Source organism: Podarcis filfolensis, assembly GCF_964270895.1.
Source record: "Podarcis filfolensis genome assembly, chromosome: 2".
In the NCBI taxonomy this organism is placed as follows: domain Eukaryota; kingdom Metazoa; phylum Chordata; class Lepidosauria; order Squamata; family Lacertidae; genus Podarcis; species Podarcis filfolensis.
Genome location: NC_139605.1, coordinates 123,289,770 through 123,313,005, shown reverse-complemented (window position 1 = coordinate 123,313,005; position 23,236 = coordinate 123,289,770). Strand labels below are relative to the sequence as shown.

Sequence of the window (23,236 nt, the reverse complement as noted above, 5' to 3'; positions counted from 1 at the left end):
CAATTAGTTGGAGCGCCAACGGAGACAGTTCCTCTGTTTAGATCTTGTTGTGGCGCCTGCCCTCTTCTGGCTGTCTATGCATCATCTGCCTTTTAAAAATAAATACAACCCCTACCTTCAGATCTTGCAAGGCCTTATGTGGAAGAGATTCAATAGAGTCAAAGGGGTAGAGACGTGTGCACAAATACACTTCTTTTGTTTCTCATACTGTTGTTTTGGTCAGACAGGTTGTGCAGGTTTCCGAAGTCAAATCCTATAAAACTTGTTAACAAGGAGAATCACAGGCCACTTTCACAACATGCAGGGAGGGAGCCTTGAACTTGCCCATCAGCAGGCTGAGCAAGCACACACAGGACAGCAGGTCTCAGCCTTGCCCAGCATAAACACTTAAGCAAAGTTTATGCAAATCGATGTCCTTATTTGCCCCTTTTTTGGGCAGTGTGTAAGAGTTTTGTGCTCCTCATTTTCCTAAGGAGTGAGAAGTTCCACATCCACTGGCCATGCTGACTGGGCCTGATGGAGTCCAACCACATCTGGAAGGTGACAAGTTGCACAGCCAGCTAGCCCTTAGCCCTCTTCTAAAATGACTTCTATTGCTACCTGGGTTCTAACCATAACCAGTCACTTTTCCATTGAAACTGAGCTGGATAAACATATCAGCAAGGCAGCGACAGCAATGGCTCACCTCTCCGACAGGGTCTGGGAGAGTGTGATGCTAGCATCCAATACCAAGAGAAAGGTTTAGCACACTGTTTTATGGAAGTGAGCCATGGGCAACTTGCACCCACCAGGAGCAACACCTCAATGCCTTCCACATGTGCTGTGTCAGCAAGATTTTGGGCATCATGTGGCAGAACAGAGTCTCAGACAAAGATGTGCTCTTCCAAGCCTACATTCCGAGCAAGTTCACATTTCTGTCCCAGCCACATCAATGCTGGCTTGGTCATGTACACAGAATGGAAGATGGCAGGATGTGCTTTATGAGGAACTGGCCTCAGGCACCAGACCTGTTGGCAGGCCTCCCCTGTGTTACAAAGATGTCTGCAGATGCGACACAAAGGTTGGCAACATCAACCCTGACCTGTGGGAATCCCTTGCAGTGTGTGGTGGCAGACAGGTTGCGCATCCATAGCAGTGACCAGAGGAGGAATGACCACTAGGAGGAGCACAGAGAGAAGAAACTCTATGGTGCATCTGCAGCAGCAAAACTGGATGCCTTCATCCACCTCAGCTGCAATAAAACATGTCTCTCTCATATTGGTCTTTACAGCCATAGCAGGTGCTATAACTATGCAATTCTTTGTCTTTATCCCCGATGGAGCACTCTTCCATTGTCTCTCGAGACAGACAGATTGCAACAATAAGTTACCTAGAGCACGAATTTCTTGGCTCGGTCCCTGCACCCATCCCAGGGTAGCAGGCAATGAGGGATGAGTCACTTCCCCAGTTCCAGTGGCTTCTCTCGCTCAAAACATTCAAGGAATATCTCCAACTATTCTCTAGTCATTGCAGTTCCATTAAAGAACTTCAACCACCCACCCATTCCAAGACAGTAACATTCCTTTGCCAATCCCCCCAAAACTATGATCCAGCATCACTTCAAAGTGAATACACAACAGTAGAAATATTGGGTCTTTGTGAGTGAGTAAGGCATCTCTCTCTGCATGTGTGCCTGTGTATTTGTGTGTTCTTGTGTTCCCAAACCTACACTTGCCAAATTAGACTTGGTGGAAGGATAAAAAAGGAAAGGGTAATGGGAGGAGGATTTGCAATGGACATTGAAAGATTTAAACTTTTGCACTGTTTCCCCATGTGCAGTGCCTTTCTCATTCACTTTCCAATTACAGTGGTACCTCGGGTTAAGAACTGAATTCGTTCTGGAGGTCTGTTCTTAACCTAGTTACAGTTAGGTAGCCGTGTTGGTCTGCCATAGTCAAAACAAAAAAATTTTTCCTTCCAGTAGCACCTTAAAGACCAACTAAGTTAGTTCTTGGTATGAGCTTTCGTGTGCATGCACACTTCTTCAGATACCATGCGGCTCAATGTGGTGCCTTCCATAGTTCCAGTTACAGATAGGTAGCCGTGTTGGTCTGCCATAGTCAAAACAAAAATTTTTTTCCTTCCAGTAGCACCTTAAAGACCAACTAAGTTAGTTCTTGGTATGAGCTTTCGTGTGCATGCACACTTCTTCAGGTTCTTAACCTGAAACTGTTCTTAACCTGAAGCACCACTTTAGCTAATGGGGCCTCCCGCTGCTGCCGAGCCACCGCCATGCGATTTCTGTTCTCATCCTGAAGCAAAGTTCTTAACCCGAGGTACTATTTCTGGGTTAGTGGAATCTGTAACCTGAAGTGTATGTAACCTGAGGGACCGCTGTAAACAACATTGATCATTGTGTTTAATGGCAAGCAATTGCAGACTGTTGCAATGAATGACCCCTGCTGGCCGGTGCATTACATTGCACATGTATAAAGCAGTATGTTTTGGTAGCTGAGCAAATCCTCTTTTCCCGTCAGTCTCATACGCTATTAATAAGGAACCTTGGGAACTGAAAATTGTGGTGTTTAAATGTTTCATAGTGGTATATAATTGTGAGGGTGAAGGGTGGGTTAAGGGGTTCATATAGTGATAAGATTTGGGAAGAAAGAAAACAATGTATGAAGTTCATCTAGGATCTCTATTGGGTCCAAGTGAGGATGGGGATGAGTATGGCTGCTTGTCCTTTTATTTTGTTTTTATCTTGAATAGTGTTAAAGCTTTAAAGTTAGTTGGCTCAGCAGTTAATGCTAATTGTTACATAGAGGCAATGAGCATATCTGTTTTACTTCTATGTGGGGTGAAAAGCCATATATTTCAATTGAAGGCATATGGGAGATACTCTGCAGTTTGGACAGTTTTAACATTGCGTGAGCACAGACCCATAGTGCTTCAGTTAAAGCATCCAGAACTCCAGTGCCAAATTTAGTCCAGAAATCTTTGCTTGACTATTGTCCCTCTGTTGAATCCACCCATTTCTGCTCTCCATGCATTGAGGCCTCTTGGCAGGCAATAGTCAGCCAGTGATGGGTGGATGATTCTTTTCCTCCTAGAAGGCCCAGATGTTCAAAAGCAGAGTGAACCGGGTGGGGGGTGGAAGAGAGACAGAATTCAGCTGAGCTCTTCCAAACTCACTCCGGTTGTAATTGGCTCCAGACTTCAGCTGGCTGCTGCAGAATTGCAGGGCCAGGGTGTTTAACCGCAGGGCTACAGAGCCTTGGCACATGTCCTGCTCCAGGAACTCTATCAAAGCCGAGAGGCCGTCCCAGCCCTTTGGATCCAAATTCATCCCAAATGTTCCAATTATCGAGGCCTCCCACCAGCATCTCTTGGCTTCTTGGCTCTGTGACAAAAATCCACAGATGAGGAGAAGCAAACATCCACGCCTCATCCTGTCAACGCGCCAAGACAGAGGCTGAGGCCTTGGAAACTTGACTTGAAACAGGGTCTGGCAGCATCTTCTAAACAAATGTTTCTCCCCACCCAACGCCACTTCCCAAGTATGGTGAAGTTGGACATCAAGGTACGCAAGCAGGGTGTGCCAAAGTTGCCTTTTTCTTGACCCTGGCCATGGAGTTGCATGGTGTGCCGTGTTCAGACAGTTTGTATTAACTATACCCCAAATTCCTGACTTGCCTCCCTCCCCCTATTCTTCTAGGAGCCTAGGAGAAACTGCTGCAGGCCTGCATTAAGGACCCTGTTAGGGGACAAAACGTAAACCCTTTGTGTTACTAGAAGTCAGAATGGGTTAATAAGAGTTGAAATGCCAATGCAGCCCCCCCCCATTTTGTGGCAATTGAGGTTGGCAGCACAACCTTTGGGGGGGGAGGTTTCACCCTCCCCCCTGCACCATTTTCTAATGAAAATACACCCCCCCCCCCGTCGGCAGCTAAGCTGTGGCTGCTCAGACGTTGCTGGACTCCAACTCCCATCAGCTGCAGGAAGCATGGCCCGTGGTCAAGGATGATGGGCATTGTAGTGCGGCAGCATCTGGCAAGGAGGACAAGCTTCCACGTCACTTAGGGAAAGCTTTGGGGTACAGAAGAGGGTGGAGGAGGAAAGAGCTAGCTAGCAGACACACCCCAGCACACACCATGAATCACACAAACACCCCTACCCCACCGGTGCTTTTACAAAAAATTAAGAGTGATGTCCATCTGAGTGGGGGTGCTCATGTAATCTCACTGTATACAAGTTGTACAAGTATTTGTACAAGTATAAAGTATCCATTTCAATTATGGATCTCTATTATCTGATTCGGTTTAGTCCTTCACTTCAGCAAGAATGCTATGCCACACTCCTTCTGATCATGCCATTTTATTGCTTTTGTGTAAGACAGAAGAAGAGTGTTTTTGGTCAGGGTTATGGCTGCCAGCTGCCTCGTGGAGAAAGGGGGGCTGAGAAAGAAATGGAAAGACCTCCTCGTGTATCTTTGTGGGACTGCACAAGCGGCCTGATGGCAGATGATCTGTGTCTCTTTCCTTAGCAAAAGAGAACATCTGCAAATACGTTCAGCTCTCTCGAGCCTCCATGCTTCAGGGGTCCATGCTCCTAGTTTAAACTATTTGGAATAGATAACTCTTGCAGGCCAAAAGGCCAGGCAAACCGCATTAGTTACATTTGCATAGTTCTTCTCTCAGACACCTGCCTGCCCTCCCCAGAATCCTTCTGTGCCCACTGCCGCCCCACATGGTGACCTGGTTTCCAATATCTGCCCTCAGTTAAATGGGCAGAAGCTCCTGCCATTGTTGCTGGACTCCAACTCCCATCATCCCTGACCATCGGGCATGCTGGCTGGGGCTGATGGGAGCTGGGAGTCCAACAGCCTCTGGAGCGCCATATGTTCCTAACCCTGGGCCAATCTGACACAGGGAGCTTGGAAAATATGGGACTGTCCCACAGGATCAGGTTGATGTCATGGGTGGGATGACCCAATACTGTACAGCACAGTCCGAATTCTGATCTGCCTCCTGCCCCCATTGGCTGCTATTTTCTGGAATTTGAATTTATAACAAACACACACACACACACACACACACACACACACACACACACACACGGCCAAAGAATATATATAGCAACACTTCTAGTTAGACTTTGCAGGCAAACTGCCAATCTGAGCCATCCTTTGTAGTTGGCGTCTTTTTAATAGTGCTCTGATCTGCAGGATTAGCAGGCGATCCCATTCCGCTCCATCTTGGGGCAAGTGTGATGCCTGATTTCTGCGTTCAAAGTGCTGTTGAAGGGAGCAGGTTCAGGTTTTTTTCTGCCTACCTGGCAACCCTACATTGCTATTGCTGTTAGCATTGCAGGTGTCAGTACACCCCACAGATGTGTTTGCTACACTGCAATTCAGCTTACTATGGGCTAGGGCTCTTTCAAGGCTGAAAAGCAAGCATTACATTGCTTAAGGATTTGCAGCGCAATCCTAACCATGTTTACTCAGAAGTAAATCCTATGAAATTTAGTGGGGCTCTCTTCCTGGTAAGTGAGTTTAGGATTGCAACCATTGAGAGGAAACTGTTACTCAGACTCAGGCACAGCAATTTGGTACAACAGAAGCAAAATATTAAGCCAATGCATGCTGCACTGAAATTCCACCTGCTGTCCAGTTTTGCATAAGGAACACAATGCACATTTTAGCCCATGACTCAGGTATGATCCAAGGCTGGGTGCCTGGCTGTGCTTTTCAATACACAATTGTGGGGAGAGAAGCACAAACAGGATTTGCTTTGCAAAAGTCAGACATCAGTTTTGGAAAAGAACTTATAATGCCACCACACAACCTAAGGCTATGTGCAAAACAGCAAACTTTCCCCATCTTCTCTGCAAGTCTCTCATAACATTTGCCCTACTGCCCACTGCAACTGAACACTGAAGTCCAGCTTCTTGCAACCTAACTAATGTGGGCTTGCAGCTAACCATGGAGAGAAACCAGACCAGCCTGCCCCAACCCTGTGCCCTCCAGCTGGCTGTAGGGCATCAGGTTGAGGACAGCAGAACTAAAGGACTGGAAGCTCTCCACACACACACACCCTTGTTGTCATATCTGAGATTCTAAGCTCTTCAAAGGCTGTTTGAAGTTGTTCTGCTCCAATAAGAAAAAGGAATTTGTGTGAATTTACTGATGCCATGAGTTCCCTGCAGCCAAATCCACTGACAGCTTCAGACAGGTAACCAAGACCATGTGTGTACTAGACCAGTTCTTACCAGGGGGGCAAAAACACACACTTGCTTGACTCAGGAGCTCCCCTGCCACAGGGGTTTCTCCCTCCCTCTGCCTCTCTCTCTGTCTCACACCCACACCCACCCGCACCCCTCTTGGCTTCCCTCTGCAAGAAATACAGCCAGACACCTTGTACTGTTTCCCCCCCTTTATTTATAACAAAAGTGGCATGTGGACAGTCTTCTCCCAGGCAAGCCGTTTGTGCACTGACTCCCCAATATCGCGTGCGCACACACAGAGGGGAGAACAAAACACACGCTGGTAAAAGTTATTTCCAAGGGCTGAAGCAGGGGAACAGAAAGCAGCCTATGAATTGTACTGCAAAAGCAGGGCAACATCACAAGGTCCCATCCCCTAATGAGCCGAGGGCCAAAGTTTCCATGGAGAGCAAAGGACAGAAGGTAGGGGTGGCCAACCTCAAGCCCTCCAGATACTGTTGGACTCCAGCTCCCATCATGCCTGGCCAGTGCCCATGCTGGCTGCAGCTGATGTGAGCTGGAGTCCAGCACCTGGAGAGCACCCTGTTGCCTGCCTACACCTGCATGCACTACAGATGGACCACTGACTTCCCCTGCTGGTGTGGCAGATTATTTTTCACCAGTGGCCAAGTCCTCTTTAGCTAGTCACCCGCTCTCTCATTATCCCTGCTTGCCCCTCATTCCATTAAACGGGCCACGAGGCAACAGGGTTTGCCCTTTTGCTTCTCCTGCATTTGCAAATAGATAACAATAGGCAGCCACCAATTTTCTTCTGTGCTTCTCAAAGTTTCTTGTTTTCAGGAGGGGACAATCAGTGGACATCATCACGTGCTCCACATGGGGCTGTCATTGGAGATGGTTCAGAAACGTAAAGCTGGCAAAGAATGCTGCTCACCAGCTCCTGGTTGTGGGCAGGAAGTTGGAGCATCACACTGCACCGCTTGTTTCTAGGCCCAATTCAAACTGATGGGGATGAGTTCTAAAGTCCTAAATGGTTTGGGTCCGAGTTACCATACCTTTACAAATAGCTGTGCCTGCATTACCCTGCCAATCTCTTAAGATCTACTTCTGAGGCCGTTGAGATGCCCATTTTAAAAACAATGAAGCTGTTACAAAGTGCAATAAGCTTATCTGCAATAAGCTCACATTCAGTGGGTGAACAACTCCTGCATCTCCAAAGGGGACACTTGGTTCTCATCAAGTTGCTTCCAGGCAAACCGAGAAACAACAAGGGCCAGCCACCACTTAAATACCTGGGGAGCATCCAGTGTGCAGGGTCCACACTCAGAGTATAAGGATGTAAAAGGTTTATATAGAGTGGATCCATCCCTTAGTCACATTGTCAAGTTTAAGGTTATGTTAAGAAATCCAGGCAGTGCGTCCATCAGGCCTAGTTTGGATGAGACCTAGGTTACCAGACACAAGCTGATGGGTACAGCTCTCTGTTTGAGAAGAGATGGGAAGCACTCAGCAAGCCCTCTGTGCCCAACGGAAAGATCAGCACTGCAAAGGGAAAAGGTGTGAGCCGGGGGGTGGAGAAGAGAAATGGCACCACAGAATCTGGTACTAGCAAAAGGTTCTGGGTTAAGAGCGCAGTGGGAAACCCTCACAGGTGTTCAGATGCAACAATTCAGATCCAAGTGACGCAGAGAGATTCCGAGAACCCATTCCTTCTTACAAGATCACACCCATTGCATAGAACCAGCTCTGCTCCCGGCCAGGCTTGATCTTAAAAGGCTAAGTGTTACAATAATAAAATGCAGATGTGATGCTATTTAATGCAACCACCAGTGGCTATCTTGGAATTCCTTAGTCGAAGTCCATTTTCAATTGATGGGGGGGAGGGTTTCAGTGGCCCCCCCGTTACCGCTAGACTCCAACTCCCATAATTCCTGACCCCATACTGGCTGGGGGCTGTTGGGAGCTGAGTCCAAGAGCTTTTGGGGCGAAGGGGCACAGGGGTACCCCAGCCACCCCCAATCCTCAGGCATGAAACCTCTTCTTCCACTGACCCATCCACTCACTCCCACGTGCAAGAGCCAAGTGGCTAATTACGTATTTTGGTCCAAACATATGTGTGAGACACAGATGACACACTCAGAACTGACTGGAGCATTAGAGTCTAAATAAATGCTTTGTTTCTGCTTTATAATGTAACAGTTTTAGACAATGGATACAAGGAACACATTAGCAGCTGACCCTTAAAAGGGGGGCTGGGCTGTGGGGTTTGAAGGGTGTTTTATGTCCCTTCCAAATTCCATAGAGCTAACCCTCAACAGCAGGGACAGTGTCAGCACAGTCACACAGCTTCACCTGAGCCAGGTATGGGGAACTCGTGGTCCACCCGTTGTTGTTGGACTACAACTCCCAGCATCCCCGCCCACTGGCCATGCTGGCTGAGGCAGTTGGGAGTTGGAGCCCAACAGCAGCTGAAGCACCGCAGCTTCCCCATCCCTGGTCTGAATCTGACTCTGAAACATCAAACCCAACAATATAAAGGAGCCAGGAGAAGAACTGGGGGCAGGGGGACTATTTTGGGCACAAAACTCCCTACGTTCTTCCTGCCTCAAAAGCCATGAGCAACAGCAAGACGACAACGGGGTCAGGGCTTCTGTTCAAAATAGTTTCCTCTTAAAATGGATTTGTGCCTTGCGCTTATGAAAATATATCTCTCTGTGAAAGGAGTCCCTTCCTTTCTTCACCTCCTTGGGCCTTCGCCACACACCCGGCAGGCGGCAACAAGACAACGGCTATGGGTGGCGATGGTGGCTCTGCCTGTTTCTTCAGCCTTCATGTTGTTCCCCACCACTCCAAAGTACAAGAGGGAAATGTATTGGGCCCAGGAGGACTTGGACCAGAACCTTGGGTCTTGCTGTGGACCTTGAACCATCCCTCCAAGCTGGAACAAAACGCTGGTGAAAGTTAAAAACACACACATACGCACGAGACTGAGGGTGCAAGCCAGAGCGACAGGCTAAATGGAATAAGGGAGAGCGCCTACGGAAGCCAGCAGAGGGGGGGGGAGCAGAGGTGGACGCCGGCTCCTGCTCTCGGCCTCCTAGGGGTCGTCCTCCTTGCCAGCACCTTCCTGCTAGGGTCTGTCCAGAGGGGGCCTCCCCTCCTTCCATGTGCCTCCTCTCCTTGCTGGAGTTTAAAAGTCTGGGTCTTTATTAGAAGTCACTGAGAATGCTGATGTCTGCAAACTCATTCCTGTACCGATGGGAGTACAAGCTGAGGAGGAAGGCCCACTTCCAGGAGATGAAGCTCCAGACACAGGACAGGTAGTAGCTCTTTGGGTCTTTCAGGGCTAAAAAGAAGAACAAGCACCATTAATAATGTTAAACAAAAGAGAGAGAGAACAGAGCCTCCCTTGCTCATTACTGAAGACTCCACTGGATGAGTTGCCACAGCCAAAGGAAGCCAATAGAATAAATGCCTCCTATGGGAATCGCCAGGCAGGATGGGGAACCTGAGACCCTCCTGGTGATGCTTGGCTCCTGCTCCTTTCAGCTCCGGCCGGCACAGACAATAGTCAGGGGTGATGGGAGTTGCAGTAGCAGGAGGGTGCGCAGGATCCCTTTCCCTGCATTTTGGAAGGCCGGCACCTGAAGCTTCAGAAGCAAAAGCAAAGCTCCCCTTGGCTCCAAGTTGAAGCTAAAGTGGATCCCCCTTCAAGGCAGGTTCCCCAACAAATTCCCCTCCCCAGTACACATTGAAACACTAAGTAATGTGAATGGGAATATATGACCTTCTCTTATTCTCAGTTGGACTCCTGCTAGTCCATCTCTCCCAGTATTGTCTATTCGTAACAGTAGCATCCATGTAAATCAGGCTGGTCCAATGCGCAGCCCAAGGGCCACATGTGGCCTTCAACGCATTTTCTGGCGGCCCTCAGCATGCCACCTTCCGAAAGTTGGGCAGGTGAGACGCTGGGCTTTGGGAAGGAGGCACAAGGCTCTGACAGGGTCCTAGAGTCTTCCCTCCACCTTCCCAAAGCCCAGTTAGTGCTTTCCCAGCTTTGAAAATGAGGGAGGGAGGGCTCTAGGACCCTGCCAGAGCCTCGTGCCTCCTTCCCAAAGCCCAGAGCCTCATTTATCCACCTTTGGGAAGGTCCAAATTTGGCCTTGCTCTCCCCACCTCCACAACCAGGCAGTGTGCGGCCTGTGGGTTCAAAACACTCTTGCAGCCCACTTGGTATAAAAAGTTGGGCCATCCTTCTGTAAATTCTTAGCCACAGAGACATTTTGGAGCCCTGCTCCCTAAGATTCTTCTGGCTGGAGATACCCAGCTCAGAACCTGAGACATTCTGCATACAAAGCAGCAACTGTGGCTCATCCCTCTATCTTTTGCACATGCCAATTTGCCTTCGACCAAGCCAGTCTACTGACCCATCGAGCTCAGTGCAGCTTGCTCTTTCCAACAGCGAGTCACCAAAGCCTCAGGCAAAAGGTCCATTCCACCCCCACTGCAGCTGGGTGATCCTTTCAACTGGAGATGCCAGGGACTGAACCAAGGACCTTCTGTGAGCAAAACAAGTGTTCTGCCACTGAGGATTATGGACTGCAGAATACAGCATTTTCGGGGAGCAAAATTTTGATTTTGCTTGTTTTGCTTTTGGGGCCACACAGAACCTACTCAGCTCTTGCTATAGCCGAACAGCAAATGCCCCCCAACTTACACTGATGCTGTGAGATGGCCAAGGCCAGGAATGTGCAGAAGCCCACCAGAGAGATGATACCAAAGAGAACGCCGACAAAGAGGAAGAACCTCAAGCCTTTCAGCCACGTCCTCCAGTAATCCTGCACGTACATCACATGTGTGATCAGGGTCCAGAGAGCCAGCACCCCTGGGGGAGCAAAGAAGGAGAAGAATCAAGAGCAATGGCAAAACGAACTGCAGGGCAGATCATTCATCTCCACACAGGTCTTAGGCCAGGAGTGGGGAGACTGTGGCTGCTGCTGGACTCCAAATCCCATCAGCCCTTGACCATTGGCTGTGCTGAGGATGATGGGAGTTGGAGTCAAGAAACAGCTGGAGGGCACTACACTGCCGTTAAACAGAACAGAAAAGTCTGAGCAGGAAAAAATATTTTTCAAAAACCCACCAAACACCTATTGTGGTTCTCCTCCACAATAGGTAGTAGTAATAATAATAACAATAATTTTATTATTTCCCTAGCCACTTTGGGCGGCTTACAGCACATATAAAAACATAGTAAAACGTGAAACATTAAAAACTTCCCAATGCAGGGCTGCCCTCAGATATCTTCTAAAAGTTGTGTAATTCTTCATCTCCTTGACATCTGATGGGAAGGCGTTCCACAGGGTGGGTGCCACTACTGAGAAGGCCCTCTGCCTGGTTCCCTGTAGCTTCACTTTTTGCAGTGAGGGAATCAGCAGAAGACCTTCAGAGGAGGACCTCAGTGTCCAGGCTGAACGATGGGGGTGGAGACGCTCCTTCAGTTATACTGAGCTGAGGCTGTTTAGGGCTTTACAAGTCAGCACCAACACTGAATTGTGTTTGGAAACATAATGGGAGCGAGTGAAGATCCTTTAGGACCGGTGTTATATGGTGTCGGCAGTCACTCCCAGTCACCAGTCTAGCTGCCATATTCTGGATTAGTGCACACCTTTAGATCTCACCACTTCAAATAAAATCAGGGAGAGGACACAGTGTAAGGAATGCCCTCCTGTGGTGAGAAACAGCGCTGCAGACAGCCATCAGCACTGGGCGGGGGGGGGGGGCTGAGTGCAAGATCTGCAGCTGTTTCAGGGATGTACTGAGGGATCAAACACAGGTTTGAAGACAAACCTATGTAAAAGTCCCTGAGCTTTGAGAAGCAGCATGGAGGTGATCACTGTTCCTACAACCAGGAGTTTTTATCCTTACAAGAGGGGAAATTGAGGGTGGGGGGGCATCCACTTTTACCAGTTCAGCCAGCCAAAAGAGGTTACTCTGTCTGAATGGCTTGTATTATGTGCACTGATGTGATTTTGGCATTGCATCTCTGGTGCTCAAACCAGGTGTCTTCAGACCAGGGCAGGGGAACCTTTGGCCCTCCAGGTAACGTTGGACTCCAACTCCATCAGCCCCTGCTGGCCTGGCCAAAAGATGAAGGCAGCTGCAGTCCAGCAATATCTGGAGAGACAGGGATCCCCCAGCCCTGGCATAATTGTTACACCCACCCCAAGCGGGAAGTCTAGCGTGGAATGTGCCCCTGGAGATGCTGCTGGACTCCAAATCCCATCAGTCCTGCCCAGTGGCTGTGATGGCAACTGTAGTCCAAAGGAACTGGAGAGCACAAGGTTGGCAAGGGCTGTTCTGGAAGAACCATGGATGTGCAATAAGACAGGATTCCTGCAAGTTTTAAGGGGTGGGGAAACAGGAAGTTCAGCAGTGCTTTGCCAGCTCTGAAGAAGGGGAACTTCCCAGATTGCAGGTGCCAATTTCCACAGAGAGGCTACAGAAACACAGGCTTCTGAACACAAAGACCACCACAGCCAACCACAAACGAACAGCCACACCCTAGGCCAACCCCAACCTCTCTCACCACCAAAGGAACACAAGTGAACAGCAGAGAACCTGCACAAGCAACGCTGACACAAAACCCCACATATATTAAGTAAAATAGAAACATCACCACCCGACCCTACCCCCACCCATCTTTCTCCCCTCCACCTCTTTCCCCCTATTCTTCCTAATGTCTCAACAAATGAAACCGATTTGTAAAAAAAAAAAAAAAAAGTTACCTGGAAAAAAAATACGAGAGAGAGAGAGGGGGGGGGAGGGAGGGAGAGAGAGAGAGACATTGCACATACCTTTGTAAATCAGAAAATCTTTTTTTAAAAAAAATTAAAAAATAGTATTTGCAACATTGCTGACAAACCAAGAAAAGAAAAGAAAAAGAAAAAGAAACAAGCTTCTGGTCTACATTTAATTAATATGGATGTTTTTTTAAAAAATGCAGATTCATTCCAGAGGCTGCTTCTCTCAGCAGGAAGTGTGTGTGGTCAGAGGCTCCCCCTCACGTGTCAGAAACTAATTCAGCACCCAAGGCTGCCTCCTTGTGTTAGGGGACACCTGACGCTGCACTTCCCAAAAACCATGACTTTGCAAAGGAATCTTTGGAAGGGAAGTCTTCAGAGTGACTTGGCAGAAAATGCTGGGCAAAACGAGAACTCTGCACAGCAGCCTCCAAAATTGAATTAACCCTGACAAACTAGGCACAGGGTTGAAGGCACTGCTAGTAACAGCATTAAAGACCTTTCCAGTTCTCCAACACTCAGATTGGGGTTTAGGGTCTTTGTTATCTAGGCCGTCCTATCACCCCACTGGGGCAGAGTGGTGGCAACCCTCCCCCTGCAAAACATCTGGAGTGAACAAATGCCTCCTCTGTGTCTTCCTGCTACCTGACCCCTGGGGACAACAAGCAATTGTGAGAAGGCTGTTCAGCTGAGCATGATCTTTTTTAAAAAAAAATATTAATATTTATTACTTTTAAACCTTACAAAAAGGAGAAAAGAAAAGAAAAAAAGAAAAAGCGAAAGAAAGAAAAAACAATACAGTACAATATATAAACAATACACAACACAACATTAACACATTAAACAAAACGAGAGCAAAAACAATTCAAAAAACACACATCATACCATCTCAATACCCTCTCTTTCATTCCCTTGTTTCATCGACCTCCTCTCACCTCCCTTTTTGTATTCCATTTCTATTAATTATTTCAGCAAATCCTTTCCATCTTTCTCTATTTTCTGTCATATGGTTATCTTAACATATTTTAACCTTATTTTCCATTAATACTATAGTACTTATTTATGCTTAATTCCTTATAACATTTCTACTAAAGCCGTATAATTCCATTCCAACATTTTCAGCTGAGCATGATCTATTTGGTCCAGATCCAGGACAAACAAACCCTTGGCAGGCTCAACTGGGCAGATCCACAATACAGTTGTTTTGAACTTTTTTGTGTTTCTTTTGGTCCTTTTCTGAATGCTGGAATGAGATAAGTGACATCAGCAACTGCCTGGCTGGAAAGGGGGAGGAAGGCATTCAAGGGAGGAACCATTCTGCAACCCAGCACTGCCCCCTATCCCTAAAGACAGTGATCCTTTTGGCCCACACCCATGCAGCCTTGCACCCGGACTCATTTCTTGGTAAAGTCTCGGCCTGCATTCCTGAAACGGAACAAGAAACGTTTGAGATCATTGCTCAAGACAGAAGCAGCCTTGCCTCCTTCACATTTTCATGCACCCTGCCAAAAACAACCTTCAAGATCATGCCTCCTGATAAATCTTTGCCCCTCTAAAGCTCCAGCTGTCAGAGACACCCCCAATTTGAGCATCAACACTCCAGCAATAGCCTAATTTGAGCCCCAGGGCTCCTGCAATGCCCCCAGTTCTCACCATGTGTTCCTGCCGGCAACTGTGGCTGTTAGAAATCACCAAAGCAGCCAGCTGGATTAACAGCTTTGACTGTGTGAAGGCACCCTTTGGCACAGCAGTGGCTAAGAAGTGAGCCTGAAGGCAAAACTGAAAGGAGATTTCACACAGAACCTTCACCAATGTGGCATCAGGTTTGACGAGTAAGTCCTGGGAGTGATGAGATGCACGCAGTCTAACGCTGAAGTGCCATCCGGGAAGCCTCTTCTCCCACCCACACAGGGAGCATTTCTTTGCAGAGAATTTTACATATGAGCATATAAAGCAACCTTCTACTGGAGGCTGTTGGCAATTGGAGTCCAACTGCATATACAGATTCCCCATTCAGTCTACACTGACTGCTAACAACTCTCCAAGGCCTCATTCCAGGTATTTCACAATGCCTAACTTTTCTACAGTTGCACATGCTTATTATACATTTAGGTCCCAAGTAGACAATATTTTCTGGTTTTACAGAATGCTGCCATCTACCTAACCAGGTGCTGTTGGGCTCCAAATCTCCTCCGTCCCAGCCAGCCTGATGTGTGGTCGGGGTGACTGGGTGACCTTGGGTTAGTTGCCATCTCTTAGCCTAACCTACCTCACAGAGTTGTTGTGAGATTGAAGTAGAGAAGAGGAGAACCATGTACACCTTGAGTTCCTTGGAAGACAAAGGTGCTACATAAATGTAATAATTAATAAAAACACCTGGAAGGCCACGGGATGCCCATCCCTGACCCAATCCCTTGAATAACAGGAACCATCTTGCTACAAAACAAGCAGTGCTCAGAGAACAGGCCAGCTTGAAAGGAGTGTGCCCTGTACACGATGCAATCCCCCACTTTTGCACAGCACACACTGTTGTTTGCTTCTCCCATCTTTCACATCCACATTGAACTTTTTATCCACTTGTCTGGCAACGTCTCCCTTTGGAGAAGATCTTAATCCAAAGCCTTGCTTTATCCAATCAACTGAACTACCTGCCTGACTTAAAAATAGCAAAAAAAGCTTCTTAAGAATGAAGGTCATCATCCTGCAGGTTCATTCCAAGAATCAGGAGAGCGGCTTCCGCGTTCCAGGGCTCCACTCCCCAATTCAGTGGGGCACTTCCTTGAGATCTGAGGGGAGCTCCCATCGCATAAAGCAGCTATGAGGAAACTGTGGCCTTTCCAGAGGAGACTGGACTCCTAATCCCTGGCCATTATGGAGCTATTCACACCACGTAGGTCTCAAAGCAGTGTACAATAATAAAAAAAACCCCATACAATATACATCATTTAAAACCTCAAGAATATAAAACCTCACAAACTTCACAAACTAAAACAAAATGTAAAACATTTGAGGTGCATTCAGGGTGCGAAGACCTCCTGAAGTAAGAGTTTTGATCAGAGTCTGAAACTGGGTGGGGGCAGCGCCTAGTTAGGTAGGATAATGTAAGTCAGCACACAGGTCAAGAGGAGGCGCCTTGGTTCTCATGGTCTTGCACTCCTTCAGGCTGCAGGAAAGGGCTCTGATGCTCCTTTACAAAATACACTCCTACCCAAAAGTCCTTTTCTATGTGGAAGGAATTTGCTTTGTATGGATGGATCAGCATTCAGTCATGTGAGCTGCCATCAGCTGTCTGAAGGAGCACAGCTCATGGATTTCCCCCTCAACCACTTATTTAGTTGATTAAAAGCAACTAAACTGCTTAATATCCTAAAATTGCTGAGCAGAAGTGCAACCGTTTCATTAAAACAAGCTTCAACATATCTGTAAACTACTGAGCTGTAGAGAACACATATGAACAAAAGAAGAGCCTTCTGGATCAGGCCAGCCCTGTTCTCACCTTTGCCAAGCTGTGGGAAACCAGCAAGCAGGATCTGAGCACAAGCACTCTTCCCTCCTGTGGTTTCCCGCAGCTGGGATCAGAAGCCTTGCTGCCTCCAACTGTGGAGGCAGAGAGCAAAGAGGTTTATTACAGCACAACCTTATTATGAGGCATCCTGTCTTTGCTGACTCTGGGAATGGATAATATTGAAAAAGGCAGATATAATAGATTTGGAAGGACATGAAAACAGATTTGGATGGCATGCATACTTATAGTATGAGAAAGCTCAGGTGCATAAAGGTTTTCAGAATCATCTAATAAGAAAATCAATCTTTCTGGTATGGGAAAAAGCCAAAAACACCTTGGTGGCTTTCCCCTTTAGAAGTAATATCTTTGAAAAAAGCGAATATGAGAATTAATTGGTTGACATATAGAGAGCTGGTGAAACTAAAAGATTATGATTAGATAAGGGATTTAATAATGGACTGGTTACAGTTTCACCAATTAAATGATATATTTAAGATAGATAAAAAGAAAGGTTTTAGTTGTGAATTATCAAGATTTCAAAAAGATTTGTTAGAAAATAATGTTAAATCATTATTTAAAATGTATAGCTTGGTTTTTAGAGCGGCCTACAAAAGATGAACAAGTCAAGTCAGCAAAGTATTTGGGACATAATATTCAGATGGCAGATTGGGAAAGGTTATGGAAATCAGATTTGAAATTTACGACACATTGTACACTGAAAGAAAATTATATGAAAATGATGTACCGGTGGTATTTGACTCCTACTAAGTTAGCAAAGGGATGCAGGTGGCACTGTGGGTTAAACCACAGAGCCTAGGACTTGCCAATTGGAAGGTCGGTGGTTCGAATCCCCGCGACGGGGTGAGCTCCCATTCCTTGGTCCCTGCTCCTGCCAACCTAGCAGTTCGAAAGCACATCAAAGTGCAAGTAGATAAATAGGTACCACTCCAGTGGGAAGGTAAACAGCATTTCCGTGTGCTGCTCTGGTTCGCCAGAAGCGGCTTAGTCATGCTGGCCACATGACCCGGAAGTTGTACGCCAGCTCCCTCGGCCAATAAAGCGAGGTGAACGCCGCAACCCCAGAGTCGGCCATGACTGGACCTAATGGTCCCTTTACCTTTACCTTTAAGTTAGCAAAAATGTATAGGACAAGTTCAAATATCTGCTGGAAATGTAAAGAAAAAGAAGGTACCTTTTATCATATGTGGTGGACTTGTAAGGTAATAAAAGCATTCTGGGAGATGATATATAATGAAATTAAAAAATGCTTAAAATAACTTTTGTTAAGAAACCAGAAGCTTTTTTTATTAGGAATTACAGGTACTGACATACCAAAGGAGCAGAAAATACTCTTTATATATGGAACAACGGCCACCCGGATGTTATTATCCCAGAACTGGAAAGAAAACAAAGTCCCTACCAGAGAAGAATGGCAAGCCAAGCTGATGGACTTTGCCGAGATGGCAAAGCTGACTGGAAAACTCAGAAATCAAAAGGATAAAAACTTTATAAAAGAGTGGGAAAAATTATAAGTTATTTAGGAGACCACTGTAAGCAAATGGAAACAAGAGCAAGATTTTGACTAACTTGTAGTGTAAAAATTATTATGGACAATATGGCTTGATACGGATGAATATGCAGTTGTAGATGTTTAAAATGAGACCCCCATGGAGGAGATGGGGGGAAGTCTTGAGATTCGGGGAATCTCTTTATATAGATATGTTTTTACTAGTTTGTGTTCATTTATAGTTTGTATTTGTAAAACTAATAAAAATGATTTCATAAAAGAACCCCAAACCGAAACATGTTTTAACTGGCATGCCTCTGCACTGCCAAACCAACCCAAGCTCTGATACAGCGTATAAGATTCCCCGCCTGGGCATGGCTCCCAGCTAAGGCACTCCACAGCCCAGAGGTTCAGCAGGAAGCTTTCACTTGCAGCTCACGGCGTCTTAAGACAGAAGACTGCAACCTAGCAAAATTTACTTCCAACTGTCAGAATGCTAGACATGGCAGATGGGGAAAAGCTCATTAATGGGTGGGTTCTCCTGCATTCTCTACGGATTTTGCACAAAGTCACACTCATGTCATACATTTAAAGCACCGTGATACCACCTTCCCCTCCCAAAGGAGCGCTGTGACTTGTTAGGAGAGCCCAGGTGCCCTCTCAGAACTACGATTTCCAGAGTGACTTACCAAACAATCCCTCTTCACAGGGAGCACTGGAAAGTACAGTGATGTCAATGGCATCATTGTGCTTTAAATGTATGTTGTGAACGTGGCCATAGTCACATTGCACACAGACATGTGCAGGCCTGTGGGATTCCCACCACCAGTGAGGGCCAGAACACCCAGCCAGGATGAAGGCATAAACTCCAGGATGGTGTCTAGATTTGCTTCTGGCCTTCTGCCTCCAAATATCAAGCCCACACCTACCTGCATGCTGAGGTCCAAAAGGGGTGGGTGCTATTGGCCGGCAACGCCGTCATCCCTGTCCACTGCTGATCAGGGCTGGTGTTCTAACAATATTTGGAGGGCCACGGGTTCTCGACTCAGAACACAACACATTCTAATAGCTCGTAAGGATTAGTGGCAATATATAAGCAGCCGTTTATATATGACAAATGGTAGAGCTCATGCTTTGCATGCAGGTCTCCAACCTCAGTCTCAGGATCAAAATAGATTTGAAGGATCTGGGGACTGGAAAAGGCAACACCCTAAAGATTCGCTGCCAGTAACAGTAGACAGTACAGTACAGTACCTTGGTTTACAACCATAATCCATTCCGGAGGTCCGGTTGTAAACCAAAACAGGTTCTAACCCAAGGAACACTTTTGCCAATGGGGCCTCCCAAAAAAGATTGGTTGTAATTTAAAAAAATGGGTTGGAATGAAAAAAAAGGGACACACACTTCCGGGTTTGACATGGTTGTAATCCAAAACGGTTGTAATCCAAAGCGGTTGCAAACCAAGGTACCACTGTACTGCGGAAGATGGAACAAAGGTCTAACTCTGTATATACAGTCCTTCTGTATATACAGTCCTGCCAAGGCACACTCTGACCCCCTCCTTTGGTAATCCTCATAGAACTCTAGCCCAATGGTTGCCATTAATTTGACTCTGAATTGATTTTAGAATGTATTTCAATAAATTGATTGTGATTTTATGTATACTATGTTATTTTACTGTTGTTAGCCGCTCTGAGCCCGGCTTCAGAGGGCGGGATATAAATAAAAATGTATTATTATTATATAGGAGCTTCATATGTACTTAATAAAGAAATGAATATGGAGGAAAAAAAGAAATGAATATGGCTGGCTAAATTCCTCAATCCTTTTAAATGTGTGGGTGGGAGGGGGTGGTTATTTTGTGTGTGTGTGTGTGTGTGTGTGTGTAGTGTAGTGTTTTTATCTGTTTTTATCTTTTATTTTTATGCTGTGAACCACCCTGAGATCTATGGATGAAGGGTGGTGTACAAACTGGATAAATAAATAAATAAAATGTACCGTATTTTTCGCTCTATAACACGCACCAGACCATAACACGCACGTAGTTTTTAGAGGAGGAAAACAAGAAAAAAATATTCTAAACGAAATAGTGGATATATGATTTTTGTGGTTCATGCTGTGGCCACAGACATGTGATCTGACAGTGAGTTTGGAGTAGCCCAATGCAAAAATCCTGAGGATCCATGTGGATCCATGCTTTGTAACCACAGAGGAGGGAAGGAAGGGGAACCATGGATCCTCTGCTCACGACTGCAGCAGATCCCCCCCCCCCGCCACCCGCAGGCATTCGCTCCATAACACGCACAGACATTTCCCCTTACTTTCTAGGAGGAAAAAAGTGAGTGTTATGGTGCAAAAAATACGGTAATTAAATGGCAGCTGCCTTTCCCCAAATAAACAAAGTCATCAATCCTTCAGAGACGACTGTCAAGTTTTTTCTATTACAATGCAATTTGTTTTACCGTGCTTCTCATTTAACTTAATATCTGTCCTAACAGGGTAATAATGATCAGGTACTGAAAAACATTTCTAGGCTCCAAAGGCAGCACCTGAGTCATCCCCATCCCTTCCAGGACTGGTTATTCTGGTTCCCATTTTACAGACAGGATAGCCAAGGCCAAGGGATTAGTGTCACCAATGTCACAAAGTCAGAGAAGCTGGGATTTGAACTTGTGCTCCTTCAAGTCCCAAATCTCTCTGGTTTAAACCGGTTCATCATCAGTGCTTTCAGAACCATGTTCAGAAATTCACTGGGGGTAAAAGAAAGAAAGAAAATGAATGTGATTCTCATGAAGGTGATAATGAGAGGGTGACAGTTGCCCTGACAACTACCACAGAAGTACAAAAAGAAAGTAGCCAAAATCCCATCACGCCATGCTGTACCCTGACATGACATGACAATTATACGAGACACACGGATTTCTCCACGCTGCCTGCCTACAAGAGACAATTGTGATGCTGGACAAAGAGGAAGAACGTATTCAAAAAGGCATCAGGAAAATACATGGATTGCAAACCACAAACAGGCTGCATGCAACTGCATTTCTACATGCAGGGAGAAGAAGTCATGCTTCGAGTGGCCTTGAGTTCAACAGGTGCCAAGTGCTGAAATTCCTTTCTTTTAAGCCCTGTCTTAAAACTGCTACTTGGTAGTACAAAGCTGCTAACAATTTCATGCCGAAACCAAGCTATTTTTAAACATCAACATATCCATATTTTTGTAGAATGTTGGATCCTAAATATTAGGTGCCCTGGTGGCTCTTTAAAGCCTAACAGCCAGTGAGATGCAGCAGTCTGAGTGTCAAACCAGGACCTGGCATACTAGGGTTCAAATCCCCATTCTGCCCAAGAGGTGATCTTGGGCCAGCCAGCATCTCTCAGCCAGACCTACCTCACAGGGTTGTTGCAAGGACAAGATGAGGAGAGGGAGACTCACACACAGCACCTACAGCTTCTTGGAGGAAAGGTGCAATATACAGTGGTACCTCGGGTTAAGCACTTAATTTGTTCCGGAGGTCCGTTCTTAATCTGAATCTGTTCTTAACCTTAAGCACCACTTTAGCTAATAGGGCCTCTTGCTGCCGCCGCACGATTTCTGTTCTCATCCTGAAGCAAAGTTCTTAACCCAAGGTACTATTTCTGGGTTAGCGGAGTCTGTAACCTGAAATGTCTGTAACCTGAAGCATATGTAACCCGAGGTACCACTGTAAATGCAGTAATAAACAAAATAATTGTCTCCCCCTCCCCGCACACAAATTATCATACTGCCTTTAGTCTGAAATATATGTTAGAGTGCTGTTTTTTTTTATAATAAATTTTTATTGGTTTTACAACATATATTAAAACACAAAACAACTAACAATTAACAACATAACACATGAATAAACAAACATGTAAACACATATAATTTCTTAACCTCTCTTTCTTAAACCTTGTTTCAACGACTTCCCCATACCTCCCTTTTCTGCATCCCTGTTTTATATGTTAGAGTGCTGTTAATGGTTACAGGGATAGGCTAGGAGCTCTTTGGGCATCAATGGGCCAGGTGCTATCTCTTAGCCTAAGTCCCAGGGTTGCAAAGAATTAAAATGTCACTCTGAGCTGTTGGGGTGGGGGGTAAGGTGGATAAATCTAACTAAGGACTGTAATATCCCAAGTACCGCCTCTCTCCATATAAATAGCATCCGAGTCCCTTCTTCAGATGATAACAACAACAACAATTTAAAAAACCACAGATTAGCTACAACTTGTCACATTTATACTCACAACAAGGGCAACTGATAAGTATTACAACTAGAAAAAGCACTTAAAAGAATTCAAGTGACCTTTAGCACCCGGGGAAAGAACTGTAGGGACACTAGGTTGTTGTTTTTAAGGCTCTCCGGTTGGGGCAGCGAAGGGGAAATAAATCCAATGTGGATTGTCCCGCGAGGCCAGTTTGCAAATAACCCTCCTCTGGCTGCTCAGAAAGTTTAGGTGGCCGAGAGTCCCCCAGGCCCCCTTCAAGCTGTGGCCCCGCCGCACAAAAGCCAAGCAAGAGGCTGCGCGCTGCGAAGTCGCCGCGGACGCGGAGCGACGAAGCCCCGGCGAGAAGGGGAGGGCGCGGGGAGAAAGAGGCTTCCCCTGCGGGCCGGGGGGCGCCATCGAGGGGGGTCCCTTGGAAGGCGAGGCTGCGCGGAGAGAGAGTCCCGGCCGCGCGCGCGTCTTACCGGAGAGCCCTCCGGCGGCGGCGGTGTAAGGCTGCCGCAGGCTGGGCGCCAGGTTCCACACCAGGAAGACCGACAGCCCCGACACGCTCCCGGCCGCCGAGTAGGCCAGGCGGATGCCCAGCTTCCGCGTCACCGCCATCGCCCAGCCAGCCGAGCCAGCGAGCCAGCGAGCGAGAGGGCGCGCTGCGCCGGTGCCCGTCCCAGGCCGCCCGCCCGCCTGCCCGCCTGCCTGCCTGCCTGCCGCTGCCTCCCCGGCTCCGCCTCCCTCGCCGCCCCGCCGGAGACGCCCCCTTCGGCAGCGGCGCCCAGCGGCCGGGGGGAGGCTCGGCTTCGCGGCCAGACGCGCCTCGAACTTGCCCGGAGTCCGGGTCGGGGGGGGGGCGGACGCCCAGCGAAACGCAGCGGGGCGACTGGGAAGGAGGACTCTCTTCCTTGGAGGTTTTGAACAGAGGCTGGAGGCTCAGCAGTCGTGGACGCTTGAGCTGAGATTCCAGCATTGCAGGGGGTTGGA

General features: G+C 47.0%; 1 protein-coding gene across 1 annotated transcript; it reads right to left on the bottom strand.

Moving 5' to 3' along the window:
- Positions 1-6,395: 6,395 nt before the first annotated feature.
- SLC48A1 (solute carrier family 48 member 1) lies at positions 6,396-23,013 on the bottom strand. The gene is made up of 3 exons (XM_083599824.1): positions 22,726-23,013; positions 10,919-11,086; positions 6,396-9,547 (listed from the first exon to the last, which is right to left on the bottom strand). Exons 1-3 carry the CDS (start codon positions 22,862-22,864, stop codon positions 9,411-9,413), a joined length of 444 nt encoding a protein of 147 aa, XP_083455950.1. The 5' UTR covers positions 22,865-23,013; the 3' UTR covers positions 6,396-9,410.
- Between the last annotated feature and the right edge of the window lie 223 nt (positions 23,014-23,236).